The 19,042-nt window shown below is 32.7% G+C and overlaps 1 protein-coding gene across 1 annotated transcript in view; it reads left to right on the top strand.

Moving 5' to 3' along the window:
- The window catches only part of LOC106718908 (A disintegrin and metalloproteinase with thrombospondin motifs 7), a 67,656-nt gene that overhangs the window by 9,491 nt on the left and 39,123 nt on the right, over window positions 1–19,042 (top strand). Inside the window, exon 2 of the mRNA XM_045682790.1 lies at window positions 13,175–13,500. Within this exon, the coding sequence (XP_045538746.1) occupies window positions 13,320–13,500 (181 nt within the window). The 5' untranslated portion in view covers window positions 13,175–13,319. The remainder of the gene's footprint in view (window positions 1–13,174; window positions 13,501–19,042) is intronic.

Here is a 19,042-nt window from a genome sequence, read left to right as displayed (position 1 = left end):
GCAGCATCGTTTCTAGATTTTCTCTTGACAATCTGCAAGAGATTTATACGTCCTTTTCCCGTTCCAACCAGTTACCAGTATTCTTAGTTTATCCTTTTAAATAGACAAGACGTGGGATGTATAAAAGCACTGAGCTAAAATAAATAAACATAGTAAAATAGCATTATCAAAATATTTCCTAGATATTTAACCTGTTTAACGAAGCGCACCTCATTTATAAATTGAATGGAAGTTATTCTTAACGGTGATTTTCACTGCCGAAACTCCTGTACAATGATTTATTATTATCCCGCACATTTTCTTGGAAATAAAAAAGATAACGATTCTTTTTTGTACAGATGTTTTGACATTGAAAATTGATGAGTACAGTAATTACTTCTGCCTACTCCTATTTTAATATAAATAACCGTTTATAATTAATTCAAATTATCACGCACAAGGATACTATTATAAAATCAACTTAATTTTTCTATTAATTAAAAAACATAATTTAATTATTTTCATAGTATAATGAACACATTAATATGGGCCCCTTTTTAATGAGGCCATTTTTAATGATTTGATCAGATAGATTTGTCAAGATTTTTATCTTATCGAAAGTGTTGCTATCAAAAATTAAATAGAGCTATGCAAGCTACTTGTATTACGCAATCTTTATAAATCGTTTTTATAACAAACCAGTGTTTAACCACGATGATTGTGTAAAGAGGTTTGATAATTAAATAAATCGGTTTAAATACTGCTACTCGAATTTAATTGATAACAGTTAAAAGTGATTTTGCTTAAAAAATCTACATCTTTAATAAAGAAGTGGCTAACTGAGATGATAGTAGAACTGTAAGTCAAGTTTCTAATACAAAAAAAAAAAAATACAGTCGAATTGATAACCTCCTTCTTTTTGAAGTCGGCTAAAAATATAAAGCAAACTGATGGCTGAAACTTAAACATAATATGTATGGGATTCGAGTATTCACAGCTTTTCTCCATCGCTAGGTTTTAAAACAGATCCTATATCTATTCTGTTATCTGAATTGAATCTTATCTTAAATCAAATTGGCCATGTAAGATCACTCATTTGTCTTGTTACCGACATAAAATAAAGGAAACCGCAGTCATTTTGTTTGTGCTGTACTATTAACTGTATTAGGGTTGGTTTCCACCGTGCGTTATTCTACCGGCCTATGAGATGCTACGCACCACCGTGGAGAGTTGCGTGTGGTAGCGAACATCGGATTCACTACAACCTTCGTATATTTACTAACTTTATTGACGTGTAATTTTTGACCACATCACTACTTAACATGAAGTGGGATAATGGTCATGTAAAAACAAAAAATAATCGTGATATTTGTGCGTGGTGTGCTATCCTTGGTCGTTTGAATCACACCGTGTTAACCTACCTTAATATAGTAACCAGGCAAGTAGGACTATATTTACAATAATGTAGAACTGAAATGAGCCAGTATTGAGATCGCGCGAGTGGGCGGCAACAATAAGAGATGAGACAGCCGGAGATACCGCGCCACGAACGTCCGACGCAGCTGTTATTATTTATTGATCATCTACTAGCAATATTGATATGATCAGCGGTTACATTTAAACTATTTAAAATCTTAATTCAATATTATTTATTAAATACATCACTTATTTATCACGATCACATATAATAACTATCAGTCTCTCTAACGTTTCGGTCCATACATAGTGACGGACTGTCTTGTAATTGTGGGACTATCAAAACGTAAGCTACTTGAGCTGTTGATAAGATATCATACGTCCATCTACGTAATTCTTCTACTTTTAAGATAGCATTGAGTTATAATTGAGTAATCATTTGTGTTCCGAATTTTAGAAGGGGGGGGATTATAAAACTTATCTTTTATGTTTCTACTATCTAACCGATTACCACTTTCGAAACACAATAATATTGATGTCTCTATTTTTTTGTAAGTAAATGATTGTGATAATGCTATGTGAAACCAACAATAACGTTTGCTGAAATTTGTTTTTAAACATTTATATCAGTTTTATACTTATTTCTTTTCCGGAAGGGAGTTTCCAGTTGTGTTTTGTTTATGTATGATAGATTCAATTTTTGTCTTCATATTTTAGTCGATTTTACTATTTATACGTTATTTCGCGGAGGAGTGCAAACCTTTGGGCCGGATTGTCAAGGACAAGTGAATGCATGTTTAGGCGTATACTTTTATATAGTTGAAATCATCCGGTACCAATTGACATGTTGAAATCACTCAAAAGAACATAAAAGCCAACTTACTGTCTTTAAACATGCAATGCTTGAATGCGTAGGTACAAAGAGAACGGATGAGCTTGTAGTCTAAAAACATGTTCAACATGCACCATTCCGTACAAGGTTGCTTGTAACTGGTTGAAAAACGAAAGTTATATTAAAGTTTTTTTTTAATCGTCCCCTCAATATGTTAATGTCCGCGTCCATTCACCATAATATTACAAGGTAAGCAGCAATTTAACACTGTTAACTAGTATCGTATAACAAAATCTGATGATACGTTTCATCTTAAACTCTTTACTAAAGTCGATACAGCTTCAGAGATTTTATTATTTAAGAATAACGACAGACATACTAGAGATACTAGCGTAGTAGTGATTTTTCATGTAGAGTTTAAATAAACTTGCTTAAATAATCATTACTACGACAGGCAAGCGGCCGGTTATAACAAATGAAGCTAAAACATTAAGGTTTATGAAAACGTTTACGTCCACCCTTGAGTGGGATAAGACCAAGGAGTTGGTCAAGGTATCTTACTACTACATTCAAAGTATTTATTGCTTAAAGAAACCTACACTAAGGGACGGATTTAATGACTACATCGTTTCTTAGTGCTTTGCAAGTAAACATATTAAAAATTAGTATAGAATTTTATTGAGCAAATAATGGTAATTTTGCTAGCGTTGATAGAATGTTAGTTTATTTTTCTATCATTGTTAATTATATTGTTTTCTTTTATTAAATCACCGGCCAAGTGCGAGTCGCACTTACGCACCGAGTATTCTGTACAAACCTGTAGATAATGAACAAGTATATCTAAGTAAGATATAAGTAAATAAGCTCCAAGGGACAGTAGACCTAAGTATTTCATATAAATTGCAGCATAATACCTTGACAGACTTGTCTTAACAGACAGATAGACGGACGGACAACAAAGCGATCCTATAAGGGTTTCGTTTTTCCTTTCGAGTTACGGAACCCCAAAAACGAGTGTGTTATTTGTTAAAGTATGTATTTATGAACATGTTCGTGTTTCCTAAAATTTAGTTTATTGAATTATAGTAAATTATTCAAATTATAATGCATATTAGAAAATCCCGTTGGGTTTTACAATCGGTAGGTATAATTGTAATACTTATCTTATGAATTTTATTGTAAGTACGACGTGGGTGTCTTCAAGGCGAAGCATGAATGGGTCAAATTGTCATTCAACATCAAGTGTGATTGTTGTCAAGCGCTTACGAAAGAATTGAATGATATATTTTACAATACAACCAAACATTGACTTTTAAAATCGAATAACATAAATTGTCCATAATTTTATAAATAATCTATGTGTATATTGATGTTAGAATTTAATGACTAAGCCCGATATATCGTAGGTTTCTGAGACCATAATCTAGCTATTATATTCTTAACTAAAAATAGTTTAAGTTCAATTTCCAATCGATCTTTATCTTCAAAATTGTTAACATAATTCTAATTTAATTTCCGTAGGGACTTAATAATGTATTATTAGAGAATTAGAAAGATTAAAACAAAATTTTAAGCAACTTTAGTGGAATTAATAATCATTATATATTTTGAAATATAATTTAACAAAACTTTTAGTTGAGCCATTGTCTACAACGCAAAACAAATATGCTGTATATACTGTCTTTTTCGTAACTGGAAAGGTAATGGGTACATAAATAAGAAGGTAATGAGATTGAATGTAGATGGGTGTAAAGGTAGAGCAAGTCCGAAGAAAGTACGTATGGATTGTGTGAAGGAGAGTGCACAATAAGAGAGTAAATTCTGATATGACAGTTAATTGATATGTATGGAAGAGTACTACGAACTGACTGCCTCGAATTGTCAGGGTCGGTACAGTATGTACAGTCAGGGCCCTTCGCGGTGTTCCACTTACAGATAAATTACCTTGTTCCTTGCAACGAGACAATCCGTCCCTTCTTACCAAAATAACCAATTAGGGAGCAGTGATTTACACAAACCACGGCATAATACTGAAAAGCAATTAGTCTTGTACCATTGATCGACCTTTTTCATACATTTAAAAGCTGCGTCCTATTGGTTATTGTTACCGCGTCGTCTCAATGCTTACGAACCGTTCAAACGACTGTTCGCTTTTAAATTCGATCCTTCGTACGTACATTTATATTTATAATTTGATCCATTAAGCATCTACTAGAAATCTTAGCTGTATTATGCACTATTTCACATTTGTATGGGTCAACGTGGGTGTAATTTGAACTACGCGTGAACTTTATCGAATGAATTTAATTGAGTGAATTAGTTTTTACTAGATTGGAAACGACGGCAGTTAGGCCGTGTCCTATGTCCTAGTTCCTAAGTTTAATCGTTATTATAATTAAAACTGATTAGTTACAAAGAAAATGTATTCCATTATACAGTATGCCAATCTTTGACTATATAGATACGGACTAGGCAATGATCCGCCGGTGTAATAAATAAATTCTACAACATTGTGCGGAGTCAGGTAAAGATGACAATCCCACACGTGTATATCATGCTGATTAATATATAGTAAAATTGAAATGTCTTTAGTAACGCATACTGAGTCAAAAATTTAACGAGCCCACAAGTAAGTTATTGATCGTTTTTATATGACTGAGTGGAATGTGTGAGCTTGACAGGTCCTGTCTTTTAAAAGTCGATGGTAAATACTTAGACGAATTGTGAATTTACACGCGTACCTCGTACGCTATGGCGAGTCCCACATAGTTATGGCCTATTAAGATTTTTACAATAAAACCGGTATATATACAAATATAGCAAAGTATTTTCACATCAAGTATGGGCTCTAACATACGTACGTATTATTTTTTAAAGAGTTTTTTTTACTTTTATAACTTCTTTTTAAATCACATTTTAATGTAGCTACTGTTTTCTCTTCCACATCTGATAGTATTTTTTTTCTATGCGAGTTGAATGCTCTAAACGTATCCAAATTTCCGCTGGTGTTGTAAATGTGGCAGCATGCGGTTACAGCTTAAGTTCTGATGACTCGTACGTCTATTTGCGATTGCATTGGTAAAAAAAAATTCGTGCACATAATATTAAAATCTATTTTTAAAACATCCTAGACCCTTGGAATTTATTTCTAGATATATAGTTTGAACCGTTTACATTCTTTTCAATGCTATTATGGGAAATATTTGGATCAGTCTAAAATCGTATGACACTGTATAGATACCTAATAATAACGCTGATGTTAAAATTTCCACACATGTTATTAAGCCTCGATTACGTAAACAATATAACTTGTTCGATATATAAACGCGTACGCAGCTAATTGAAAATGTCTTACTCTAAATTTAATTGTCTCTTTACCTGAATACCTTCGCTATGTTGTACCACTTTCTATGTAGCTATTGTTAAACATCGAATCAAACTCGAATCATATGCAAATATCTCTGTAAACCGAATAAAGTCGATCTCGATCGACAAATGCGGAATACAATGGGACATAACATAGGTCGAATGTACTCGTTACAGTGCCGATAAACCCCATCCTACACGTACGACGCTCACACACGCTCTAATGCCGGTTTCACACGAGGGTAGAATTGTTATTCAGAGCTGTAGACTGCAGTACTGCTATTGTTTCAAGAAGTATTGCTAAAGCCGAGACAGAGCAGTACTGTTTGACAGTATAGTACAACAAAGTTATCTGGCCCAGTGAGAGCCCTGTTATTGCGTTTAGTTCTCAGTCTGAAAATGTGTAAACTTAACCAAGAAGAGACAGCAAGCAAAAAGCATTTTGTCATATTTTGTTGACATTTACAGGGAGGCGTTAATGAGTTATTGTGTCCACCGGGTCATATAACAAATGTGCATTCAAAAACTAGTACTGTTGCACTGTCTACTGTCCTGTTACTGTCACTGTTACCCTCGTGTGAAGATGGCATAAGTATCAAAGTCATTGGTATGCGATCTTAAATCGATATTCTGAGAATTCACGAGTTGTCATTCGAAACAAGCACAGTAGTGTCATAACATGGACTTCGAAGTGAACGCCCCGGACGCTACTTGTGTTAGTTTTTTAGAAATCAAACGAAACTTTAAGGTTAATCTGTGAACGTACCCAAAAAAATGAACCTGAACGATTGAAAGAGGACTAGTTGTTTGTGACTCTATTGAATTGTCTTGCACCTAAAGGTTGATGAATTAAAAGTTTAACTTCTGAACTCATAATCGTTTAATTATCACTAAAGAAGTCTCTTAGTTTAGATTTAGTATGAGAAATCTGCACTCACGACCATTTGGTGCCGAAAAATATTCTTCGTAACTCTAGCAACCACTGTTTACAATTATCTTATAACAACTTCTAATCGATCTTGTTTTGTTGTGTGCATAAAACGTTTCGGTGCATACTCGTAGTTCACAATGCGTATTTCAGGCGTAAGCGTCATTTTACCTGACCGATTACGTACCTTCCAAGACAAAAGCCAATAGACAACCATGAAGATATCACGTGCTATAATTTGATCCAATCTGATCATATTGACTCAATGGTAGTTTCTAATCACCAGTACATAAAATAAATATTAACAAAACATCACTTTTGCAGTCCGTAACACAAAGTATGTTTGAATATTATATAATTTAATTAATGTTTGTGATAATTTTATTCTTCTACTTTTTTATTGACAGACCTACAAATGGTATCTGATCTGACATCTTATCTTCCTTCTCATTTCCTGGCGGAGATTCGGAACAGTATTTAGTACTTCTGTGTGACCTCTAAAAGCCGTCATATCTGAATTCACTGCTTTCTTCTGATCTGAGAATACACTGAGTGCGGTTGGTCATCACAGAGTATACGTGGTATTGCTTTAAAGCCGAAGTTCCAGTCTGCCAAACTGGTTAGATAACATAAACGGCCTGAATAGGTTCATCGTTAATGATAATTTTATAACTTTTCATATCTCGAAGCGTAATAACGTCGGTTGTACAAACAACATGTATAACAACTTTTCACGCTCGGTTGGTTTTCTCTTAGTTAAAATAGCATCCAATAACAATTAGTTAAATTAACTATATTTTTTAAGTAGAACTTACAATCTGCAATTCAACCATGTCATCATTGGAACAATACTATTTGTATGTCTGTACAACACGAGACGGAGGCGGACCTGCATGTCCTCTAAGTTATAACCTCGTTTTTTTCAATCGATGAATGGTGCTAAATTGGCACATTACTATAACCTTGAGTAAGCTAGCATGGGTGAATGGACGACTTATAACACAAATTTTTGATCTGCAATATTTTAAATACACCGTAAAATCTATAATTACTAAAACTGTTATCATTTATGTTGTAAAAAAGTAAATTCTATTTATTTCTCGAAACACAAATGTTTGAACGTTGTTAAGAGAATAGGCTAATCACCTCTTTGGTTTTCTTTTTAGACAATCTGTGACACTGGCCATCTATTAAAAGCTTTTTCTTTTCGCATTCAATTAAAAAAAGGCGCACGCTTGAACCTCGTCTTACATTCGGCGACGTGAACTAAACTAATTTTAATATAATCTACTCGCACTATCGAAGTTCAATAACCGTACGTGACAACTACTTACTAGTACCGACAGGATTACTTTCACTTCGATGTCAATTAATTTGTCGCTTTAACTTGCTTTTCGATGGGCGATGTCTTAACAAGCACATGTTAATAAATTGCTGTTAGAAATTTCTATTTCGTAGTATGTTTTTGGTTAACGCTCTAGAAATCTGTATCTTTACGCACCACTATTTGTTGCCGTCATTATTGTTAATGGCATCTGTCAAAATGACGCCGTCGCGGCCACAGACTGTGTAATAAAAAGTGGTCATACCGGTCGCCGTGCAACTAATCAGGGGTTCCCTCGCTTCCGAGTCAAAGGCGCGACGCGGCGCACGCCGTCATATTTGTTTGTTACGACTCTATGCAACATAATGTCTCAGGAGATTTTTATATTTATATTCAGAAATAGTGTTTTCACATTACAATAAATGACAATTGTTTAGATGTTGCCAGCCCTAATTTTTTACGCGTATTGAATAAATAGGTACCCTTGTTGAGAAAGGTTTTGATAATTTTGATTGTATTCATACATACCTTGCAATATAGAGAACTAAAAGTACATACATGTTTTTACCACTTCAAGAATTGACTCAAGGATTTTTTTTATTTTAATAGCAGCACTAACAAAACAATACACGTAACATGTGCTACATATAAATGTACATTTCCAACATTCTAAAGACGGAGCTGCATAGTCGACAAAGGGCAATAATTCGAGTCGGGCGCTACACAACCGGCGCTACCGGTCCGTACAATGGCTCCAGACAAAGCCCCGCCTGACGATGACGGATGCCACCTAGGGCTGCCACCTCTGCGGGATTCGTCGAAATTTCATACAAATCCCCACCGAGTTTCTTGAGCCATACCCCATATATATTAGGGTTACCACGTTAATTACACTGACCCAGTGCGGATTGGATGATAACACATCTTTGATTTCTTGGCAGAAATGTGCAGATTAAATCTCGTCCGATAAATATACAAATGAAATTTTCAAAATTAAAAACACATTGGGACATGGCGGGGATCGAACTTGGACTTGAGTCTGTGCTTAATTTCTGCGCCAACAACGTGACGCTTCTATCCGGAAGTGCAAATTCAGTCTTAACATCGATGTCTTCAGATCATAGTGGATGGTCAATATGTTTCGAATTTTTCGTCGTCCTCCTCGAAGACAAGGGTTGACAAGTCAGTTTTTCGTTGAGAGTTTTAGAACAAATGGATATTGTAAATTGGCAACCCTAATGCCATCTGGAATAGCTCCACCGCATTTAAATAGGTCGCTTACGCACTTCGTCATTTCATCTAATTAAACAAAGATCTTGTCATATCTTCGAAGTCATTTACAATGATGATGCGTTTTTTGTTATTTTTCCTTTCCTTCTAATTCCTAAACTAAGAATTTTTAGAATGGACTGAAAAGAAGCGAGCTTTTATAAAATATCAAAGTAATTCAATACTGCGGTTATTTTTATTGCTTCTTCCTTTTTTACATATCGGTTCTTTAAAGTTAAAAAGAAGAAAAAGTAATCTGCCGAAACGGTTTCCGACAGTCTTGTCTTGTACTGTTACTCAAAAAATCAACATTAAAACGTCCAATTCTTATGTTTTATTCATAAACCAAATGTAAAGGGCGTATAAATTAGTGTCAGCACTGTTAATTCCGTATCCGAACATTACATTCATACATATACATACAAACAATTCCGACGTATAATTCAACGTAATACAAAATTTATTCGATGTCTCGAAACGACCATAATAGGAGATAAATTATTGTCTCGTCATTATGTACGTATGGATTGTTTTTTTGCCTTGTTCATTGTTTCGGCATGCCCGCTCTTATGTCTTGAGAAACCAATTGAGTAAAAAGTTGTGTCGCCTTAATTGTAAAGCATCACCAAATGCGTCGATGTGGCTACGCGACATGGTGACGCCATGGTACTTTGAAGTGAATGCTTTATAAGTGGGTAAAGTCTACGACAATTATGTATTGTCTACAATAATACGATGCTTTTACAGTATTTTAGTAATAGTACTAACTAGAAACAGGTTCGTTCCAGAGGCATTATCATAATTTTATGTTAATTTAAAAATTTTACAAAATTAATTTAGTTATTACAAACGAATATCAAATAAATCCTATAAATTTTAAGCATCTAAAATAATTGATCAAATATTTATTACTGTATTTACAACTAGTTAATTTAATAAATAAAAAAAATATGATGAAACCGGAGAAGTTTGTCGTAAAATAAAAACAAACTTTGTTACTCGGTCGTCGTAAACGTCCTTTCCATGACGACGGCCCAAATGCGATACCTACTTTAAATCTCCCTTATCTATTGTTTAACTAAGGCCGGTGGGAAGAGTTTGAGTCTAGGTCATACGTCGTTATTAGTCTAGACGCGATTCAGGTCGGCACTAAGATTAGGCGCTGTTCACACACCGATATCTCACCACTGATAACAGATACTATGATACTGGGAAATCAGAGAGTTGTAAAGATTAACTATTAATACTATATCATGAGATAATTTTATATTACATATACACCAATAACATCATTAAATTTTAAATTTAATAATTTTGTAATTTTTTTTTTTTTTACAAATGCGAGTGTTTAGTTGGATGTATATAAAACATAGTCTAGTCTAGAAGAACACATAGGCTACTAATTAAGTTTTTTTTTAATTACGCGCGGACGGAGTCGCGGGCGACAGCTATTTATTTATATATTTAACTAGCTTTTACCCGCGACTCCGTCCGCGCGAAATAAAAAATAGAAAACGGGGTAAAAATTATCCTATGTCCGTTTCCTAGTTCTAAGCTACCTGCCCACCAATTTTCAGTCAAATCGATTCAGCCGTTCTTGAGTTATAAATAGTGTAACTAACACGACTTTCTTTTATATATATAGATATTACAAATACTTATTTTTTGTATTTAATATTAACTGTTCAATAGGCTATAATTTTATTATTTTTTTTAAAGAAAAGGCTACTATAGTTTTAAAAAGATTAGCCTTAGCGGTAGGTTTTAATTTCTTTCTATACGTCACTTGATATCATAAAAACGTATAACTATAGAATTAATTTAGTTCAAATAGTAACACAGGTTACATAAGAACAGATCGTATAAAAATTTACTCAGTTGTACCCAACTTTACAAAACGTTATTTGCATTAGTTTTGCAGTAAATATATAACGTTCGCACGTTTCGTATATAATTATATACCATTACAATCATTCGCACTCATTATTATGTTAAATATCAAACCAGAAACAAAGGTTAATTAAAATTACCAAAACCCAGAACGAATTTTGGTCAGAAAAATGTAACATTTGAGGGATCGCAGTTGTATAAAAATTTGCCTAGATATATCTGTGATATAAAAACAATGTCATCATTTAAAAACACACTGAAGAATTTTGTTATTAAAATGTAAATTTTATATATACAAACCTTAGTATGTAAACTTAGACTACTGGTGTAATATGAATTGTATGTTATATTATAATAATTTGTTTCTCATACAATGAATTTTGTAAATTCTTAGAGAAATAAAGATCTTTAACCACAAATAGCTATATTTGACAATTTGACAGCCTAATGAAGTAAAAGATTATAATATTAGCCAAAGAAACAAACATAACAGAATTCGATATCCTTTTTGTTCATTATAAGGTTTAATTCAAAACATTTAAAACAAGTTGAATCATTATAAAAAGTGAAAAACAACAACTACAATAATGACCTCCACAATTAGAACTTCGTAGTTAAGTAAAACATGTATTTAGTTCACTTTCTAACAAAAAAAAAGTAATCACCAAAAAGTAAACAATCCATACTGGCGCCATGCACCGCTTTAACCCGCTTGGAAAAGAAACAAAAACAGTAAGTATAGGACAGACGCGTTGCTTGGCGCCTTTCTTATCGTTGCACGTGGACTCTATCCTTGCTTTTTGTTCGTAGAACACATTCCTTACGTTAAAAAGGGTTCGCCTGTTCAATGTCAATATCGTTGAAACAACAAAAAATTATAGAATTATTGTTTTATTTTGTTTTAAGATTACTATCAACCTCGCAAGTTATTTTCTTCAGTACTGTTGACCTATTATGGCATAAAAATAGGTTGAGATTGAATATTGACTGTAAAAATTTTTAACATTCTTTTTAATTTATTTACACTTGATTATGAAGTTTTCGGCTCATACTGTCATGTCATCAATGTTCAAGCTTGTTAGGTCATAATATTCTAGTTGAGTTGCTCTATTTTGTCTAACAGCTTGTTCTCAGCAATGGAAACTCACAGTTATACTGTTTAATTCGAGGTTATGTTAAATTATTTTGTAATATTCTTTTTTTACGTGTCATGCCGTTTTTTGTCCAAAAATTTGGTAGTAAAATACCGTAATTTATTGACCGTGTCGATTGTTTGCGTAACCCGCGTAAGTCTGTCAATCATTCCACATAGGGATCGAATCGATTATAGTTCCTCGCCTTGTACAATTTGCGGCTTAAATCACATACTTTTTTTTTAATAAATTTAATGTGTTCTGCATTAAAACCTTCTTGGTTGCAATTTTCACATACTGGTCGATTAATGACTGGGTTAATATTAAGAAGTATAAAATTGGATTTTACCAGAGAAAACTTGTACAACGATAATCTTAATTTGTTCGTAATTCACGCATACGTTGGTGGGCGGGAGATAAAATTATCAAGTTTAAAACTGAAATTATATAACAGATGTATTATCACTTAGGTGATAGCAACCTCGGTGCACGGCCGGCTGGGACGTTGCGAAAAAATTAACTAGTGTTTTATTTCATCTCACAAATATTTATAATTTATACGAGTATAGTAACTATTTAAAATACTAATATTTGTGTTTATAATGTGAAAAGTCAATGAATAAATAGTTTTAATATCTTTGCAGAGTTGTAAGTTAACTAAATAATAATTAATTATTTGTGTATTATTTTTATCAAGAAATAATGTTTTGAATTATTTTAAAGTCATGTGTTCAAGTGATTATTTATGTCGGTTTAAATTAAAGGTAATAGAAAAACATCATTATTTTTTTTTAACTTTTTAAACATTTGCGTACAACATTTTTGATTAATTATATTGGGTAAAACTATAAAGATTTCTCACATTAGAAAGATAGAGATTTAAAAAAGGATGTAGTTATAGCTAAGAGAAGGAAAAAGTAGGGGATTCAATATTGTCATCATTTTCTCTGTCCTTACCCTACTACGGTGGGGTCGGAATTAATATATCGTTTTGTAATAACTAAAATTTAATAATGTTTATTTTTCTTTGTCTACAGGTCGATTACGATGAGATTACAACAAGGCAGAGGAAGAATTATATACTCTCTATCGATATCTAATTACAAACATAAAGTTTCATAGTTTCCCATCACTAGTATGTTAGAATCATAGTATAAGAGCCCAGGGACTCTGAAGTGAAGGATGTTTACAACAGATTACCGAGTGCTTAGGAAGATGGATGTACGTTATTCGATATTCAAACTGCTTCTCTTCCTAATGCTAACGGATCGATGTACTGCCAAGTATATACATATGCCAAGAGTACATATTGAACACTTGGAAGATGAAATCCAAGATAGCATCAGGCAAACAATACATACGGGTGAGTATTTTATTTAACTGTGACTCGTATTTTTAAAAACTAACTTACTTTGTAATTTTGTTGTAATTAAACTTTCGTGTGACGTTTTTTAAACTAATTAAAAATCACGTTTACTTGTATTTAGTTAAACTCGGCGCTTATATCACACCTACCCTGAATGTAGTCGTTTCTAATTGTTTTTTGGAATCTCATCATTTTTATCCGCAAATATATTTAAAGCTGATTATAAAGGTTCTTACTTATGACACGTATTTCAAATTTATTTTTTTCCATTCTAAAATTCAGACAGCCACCACAAGAATAAAAAATTCTAAGAAAATTAAATAATCTCTTGGAGCGTAAACGATCGAAGACGACAGTTGGTTTAAAACTTTACAAAACTAACCGCTTCGAGTTGTTTTGGAATGTCAGGAGTTTTGAGTGGACGATAATTGGATACGAGCCGTGAGTGACGTTACAGAATCGACTTTGAAGGATAATTTTAGTCCTGACGCTCGTAGATTTAGGATGACAGGGTCTCGGCTCACTCGCTTCGTTTTACTCTCAATGGTATGCAAGTCTGAAACCATTATGTATTGTATAAATCAATCAATGTTTAATCTAGAATGACGAGAATCTATATAAAACATTTGGGCTTGATTCGTTTTCTTTCTTTTAAACGGTTGCCCCATTTTACAATATAAATGTGGAGTCAAATTTGTTTCAAATCGTTTATTTACGTCTGTAGTTTTTTATGATTTTATCATAGCTAAATCTTTTCCCTCCTTACACTGTTAACTTTTTAAATTTTATGGTGACCCATTATTAGTAAATAAATAAATCTTTCCTTTTTATAATATCAGTACGATCGAATTACTATCATGTAGTTTTTAAAATTTATCAAGTTAGTCTAATATTTGTAGCAGCTAGAATACTCCCAGTCAGTACAAATATCGTTTTTATTAAAGTTTACGGTCAATATTGCATAACAACTGTTGTAAAAGCAAGACTGATAAGTTAAAAATATCTATACAGAGATGAAAGCATACCCTCACAACATAACCTAAGCACCGAGTCGGTACGTCAATAATCATAAAACGCAAAAGTGGATCTGCTATCAACGTACTAAAGGCCTCGTACTCTTACTTTTGGTTGTGATCATTGAACTTTTAACTTCCGCTTAATATACCGATCTGTTATAAATATTATTTTATACATGTTGCCTTCTGATTATCGTTCTGTCCGTTTCATATTATTGTAAGGTTGGCAACAACTTTTCTTCAGTCTTCCGCGGTATATTGTTTTTGTTTACAATAATTATTGCAGTGGGTTGAAAAATTAGTTTTTTTTTGCTATCGTTCAGTTTTTTATCTTTATCAGAATAACCTAAAACTTAAATATAACGAAAACTAAAAACGGATGTAACAATAATATTAAATCAAGTTAAAAATATCAAATGTTATCAATAAAAAAGAAACTATCTCAATAGGTCAATTTAAAGAGTAAATCAAATACAACTCGACATTTGTCACATTTATCGTAATTGTACGTACTTTTACTCGAAGTTTTATCACCGAAAGTGTAAAGTGTAACGATCCGGTTTATCTAAAATCAATATTAGCTCGCTCTATCTTATCTGTGGTGAGAGGTGCCAGCGGTGTGGTGACGTATGACGCAACCACGTCATCTGTCGTGCGATATAGGTTTTAGATTTAGATAGTAATACCCCCAAATCAAATATCCACTGTGACGCTGTGACGCGCTATCTGTTATCTGAGATTATCCCTTATATTTACTATATTGAGAACATACGTGATTTCCTCCCATAAAATATTCCAATGTTTTTTTTTATTTCAAAATTTTAGTTTTAGTTTTTTATTTTTGTACACTATATTGTCTATATCAATCTAACCTTGCAACCCTATATTTGATTTAAATTTATAAAACAGAGAAGATAATTGCTAGCCATTAAAGTAAAATGCTTACGTAATCAATAACTGAGAATTTAGCCTTAATTTATTTTCGGGTCAGATTAGTATTCGATTTATTTCTAATCTATATTCATTTTCTACCATAGTAAAATATTAGTTATACTTATTTACTACTCAGGGTCGTTTAATGATCACTCTCACAGTCTTTTATTTTAAATCTAGTATTAGAAATCTATAATCGTACGACTGTGAGTGCGGCAGTTAATCTTGTAAAAATTATAACTGTCGTGGACTATTTAAACATTTGTTAATGTCACACCATACTATAATTCCACGTTTACTTACAACGTATACAATTAAAGATGATGTAACAACGTTATCGCACAAGTAAATCCTTCTAACCTTGTATCTACGCGCTAAGGAAATGCAGTATCAATTTAACATTTCACTATCTCTGTCTACTCCGAATGGAAAGTAGCAGACTAATTAAAAGTTAAAAAAAAATCTAATCTGTGTATCGTATTTTAGTGAAGTATTAGTTTTGTAGATTAATTTGTGTAACATAATTTCTTATTTCATAAAGCTCTAATAAAACATACAAACCCATTTTTAATTTTAAAATTTTCGTGTTACTACAAACTGATTAGTTTCATTGTCTGCAAATTCAATTAGTGCATTTCATTTTTAAGATAGAAATGACGCTTGTATTAGATTCCGGTTAATAAATGTTAAATAATTTAACCTTTACAATTGAATAGTGAAGTGAGTGAGTGTTAGACTTCTTTTTAGTTAAAGAGCTTAAACAATTGAATTAACAGATGTTGTGATGACCCAATAACAATCTCGAACTATTTTTGCTTATCTATTTTTTTTTTAATTTAATAAAAGCTTTATTTTGACACTCATTTACATAATTTTGTGGAAGCGTTGGCTCTTGAACTAGGACAGCTGGGCCCTATAACATTTTTAATCTATTTGCTTCTTTATGTCGTGTTTTATTTTTACCAAAATCTTACATAGGGTGATGTTTCGTATTCTCATCTCATTTAACTTTTTTGCCTTACGCAATATATATTATATAAATTCTAAAATGTTAAAACACGGTTCATTTAAGATGTCTAATTTATCCGCATTATAAAACGCGTGAAAAAAAAAGAAGTCAGATTATACGCAGTGTTATCTGTTCTGAAGGTCGTTAGCACTTTTTATTGCCAAAAGAAAAACGTTTCAACGCTTAATAGATACAAGGTGCTTGATTATATCAAAAATATATATACGTGCTTAATCTAGTATTTATAACAATATTTTGTCTTTGCCGAAAGCTTTTAGATCTTTATCTTTTATTTTATTTTATTCCATGTTTTTTGTATTCACGAAGTCGATATAAAAAAAAATACCATTGTGGAAAATACGATTATTTACGCAGGAGATGTCGCTTATAATTAACGGGTTCGATTCCTGGCTGAAGCACAATTTATATGATAATCCCATGAATGGGCTAGCATAACCGATAATGTATAACCTCATAAAAAACATGTATGAAGTAGAGATAATTTATGACTGCGTTTTCAGTTGATAAGAAAAGTACTGGTCGTGCTTACCTTTTTATAATATCTAGGAAATGGATCTTCTGTGAGATTAGTTTATATATAACTCACTTAATTGATATCTTTAGATGTCTGTAAGTTCCGATGTTCACTGAAAATTGGAATAATGCTTGCTATAATATAGTGTACGGTCGTAAAATCATACACAAATATGATTTTCACATTTGGTCATTTACCTCAGAGAGATTCGATCTTTATTGTTATAACTATCAAACCTTCATACTTCTAGAATTATAGAAAAAGTTAATTGACACGGACAGACAAGATAACACTCAATTGTTTTTTATTTAGTTTTAAATCTGATTGTAGTTTAAGTGGTCGTTCGGATAAACTTCCTCCCACGCGCTAGGTCTGACGCTCTCGGGGCTCGTTAGAGGGCGCTACGGATAATGGGGAATAATCACCGGCGAGCCTCTGTACGACACTCGAGTAAATCTCGAAGCCACCCACACTATGCCGCAAAAATAATTTATGTCTCAACGGCTGAAATCAATATCCGATCTTAAACCATTTTTGCTTATTCGTATATTTAACATAACATTTTTAATCCGTTCGATTAAAATTTAAATCTAAAGATAGCAATAGAAATGGAATTTCTGTGCTCGGTTTTATACAAAGAAATTAAAATAATCTTCGAATTGATCTCAAGGATCGAATACAGATTTTGGATAAGGTTCAACTAAAAAATGTATTTTGGTTGCGTACCGATATTGTTTATTACTAAACAATTTTGTAATGTTTATTGTTCATTGTATTTTTATTACAATATGAAAATTATTAAAATTCTAATACAAAGAAAAATAAGATTTGAAATGTAATAACATTCTTTAGATTCCAAATTAAGAAAGACTTTAAAACGACATCAGTAATACTGTTACAGTATATTACTCTATTTCAAAAAGATGTCTAAATATAATTAACAAAGGACTTGAAAAAAAAGCGTTTTCCAGAGATATTTTGCAATTTATGACTTTTAACGTAAATATTCGGCGTCTTTACGTTATTAAGGTTTTTATTTGGAGCAAGGTACAGACCTAAAGGCTAGTACAGACCAAGGTGGTCGTGAGAGTTCGCGCGTTAAGACAACATTAAAGCGACCGCATCCCTTATAAGTATCGGGCATCTTCGTTTATGATATGTGCGCGAACCACTTAGGAACCGGTCTGATACGTATCACTTCATTCGCTTCCACTTCAATGAATTATGTATGTGTTTTGAGACTAATAAGGCATGAGAAAAGTACAAACTGCGAGAGAAACTTGTGTGGCCGTAGCACCCGCTGCGGGGTGTCCAGTGTCATTCACTCACTCACTCATAATTGTTTTACACGAAGACACAATGAGGCAGAACAGTTGACAGTACAGTACCTACTGGTATTGTTAGAACGAAAATTGTCACTGTGTTTCGAATACATAGTATCGTATCTGTGTGTGTCACTGCAGTAGAGTTCTGTGGGCCTAGCACGAATATTTGTGACAATCGCCATGGTATCGTAATCGTTAATATTTGTATTAAAATTTGTGTAGCGGGCGTAGAGTACACCAAAAACAAATATAACAGTACTGTTTCTCGCCTCGGTTGCTTGGCTGCAGTACTGCACTGTTTTTCTGTACTATCTCATTAAAGTACGCTTCTGTGAAACTAGCATCAATGATGCGCTGACTCGCCAATCCTACTTCCAAAGAAATTACTCATGCGATCACTGATAAGTCATTTGATGATAGTTTAAACATTAGTTGCTATGAGACACTTATTAAAATAAATTCTCATAGATAAACTTAGGTTGTTTATAAAACAGTTATCCTCAATGATTTTTTAAATCCTATATCTGAGATGTATTTATTCCGAAATTAAATTCAAGACCCAATAGATATTTACTAAAAATTATTTTCCTTCAGTTTTATTTTAAAGGTAAAACCTTGCGGTGATGAATTTTCTCAAGATAACTCCAGAAGACATGTTGAACTATATCATAGTTATTTATCAGAGACCTATCATATTTACCATATCATATATTATTTGATT

The sequence above is a fragment of the Papilio machaon genome, chromosome 20, assembly GCF_912999745.1.
Source record: "Papilio machaon chromosome 20, ilPapMach1.1, whole genome shotgun sequence".
Taxonomy (NCBI): domain Eukaryota; kingdom Metazoa; phylum Arthropoda; class Insecta; order Lepidoptera; family Papilionidae; genus Papilio; species Papilio machaon.
The sequence above is the reverse complement of the archived record's forward strand: the minus strand, read 5'-3'. Positions and strand labels throughout refer to the sequence as shown.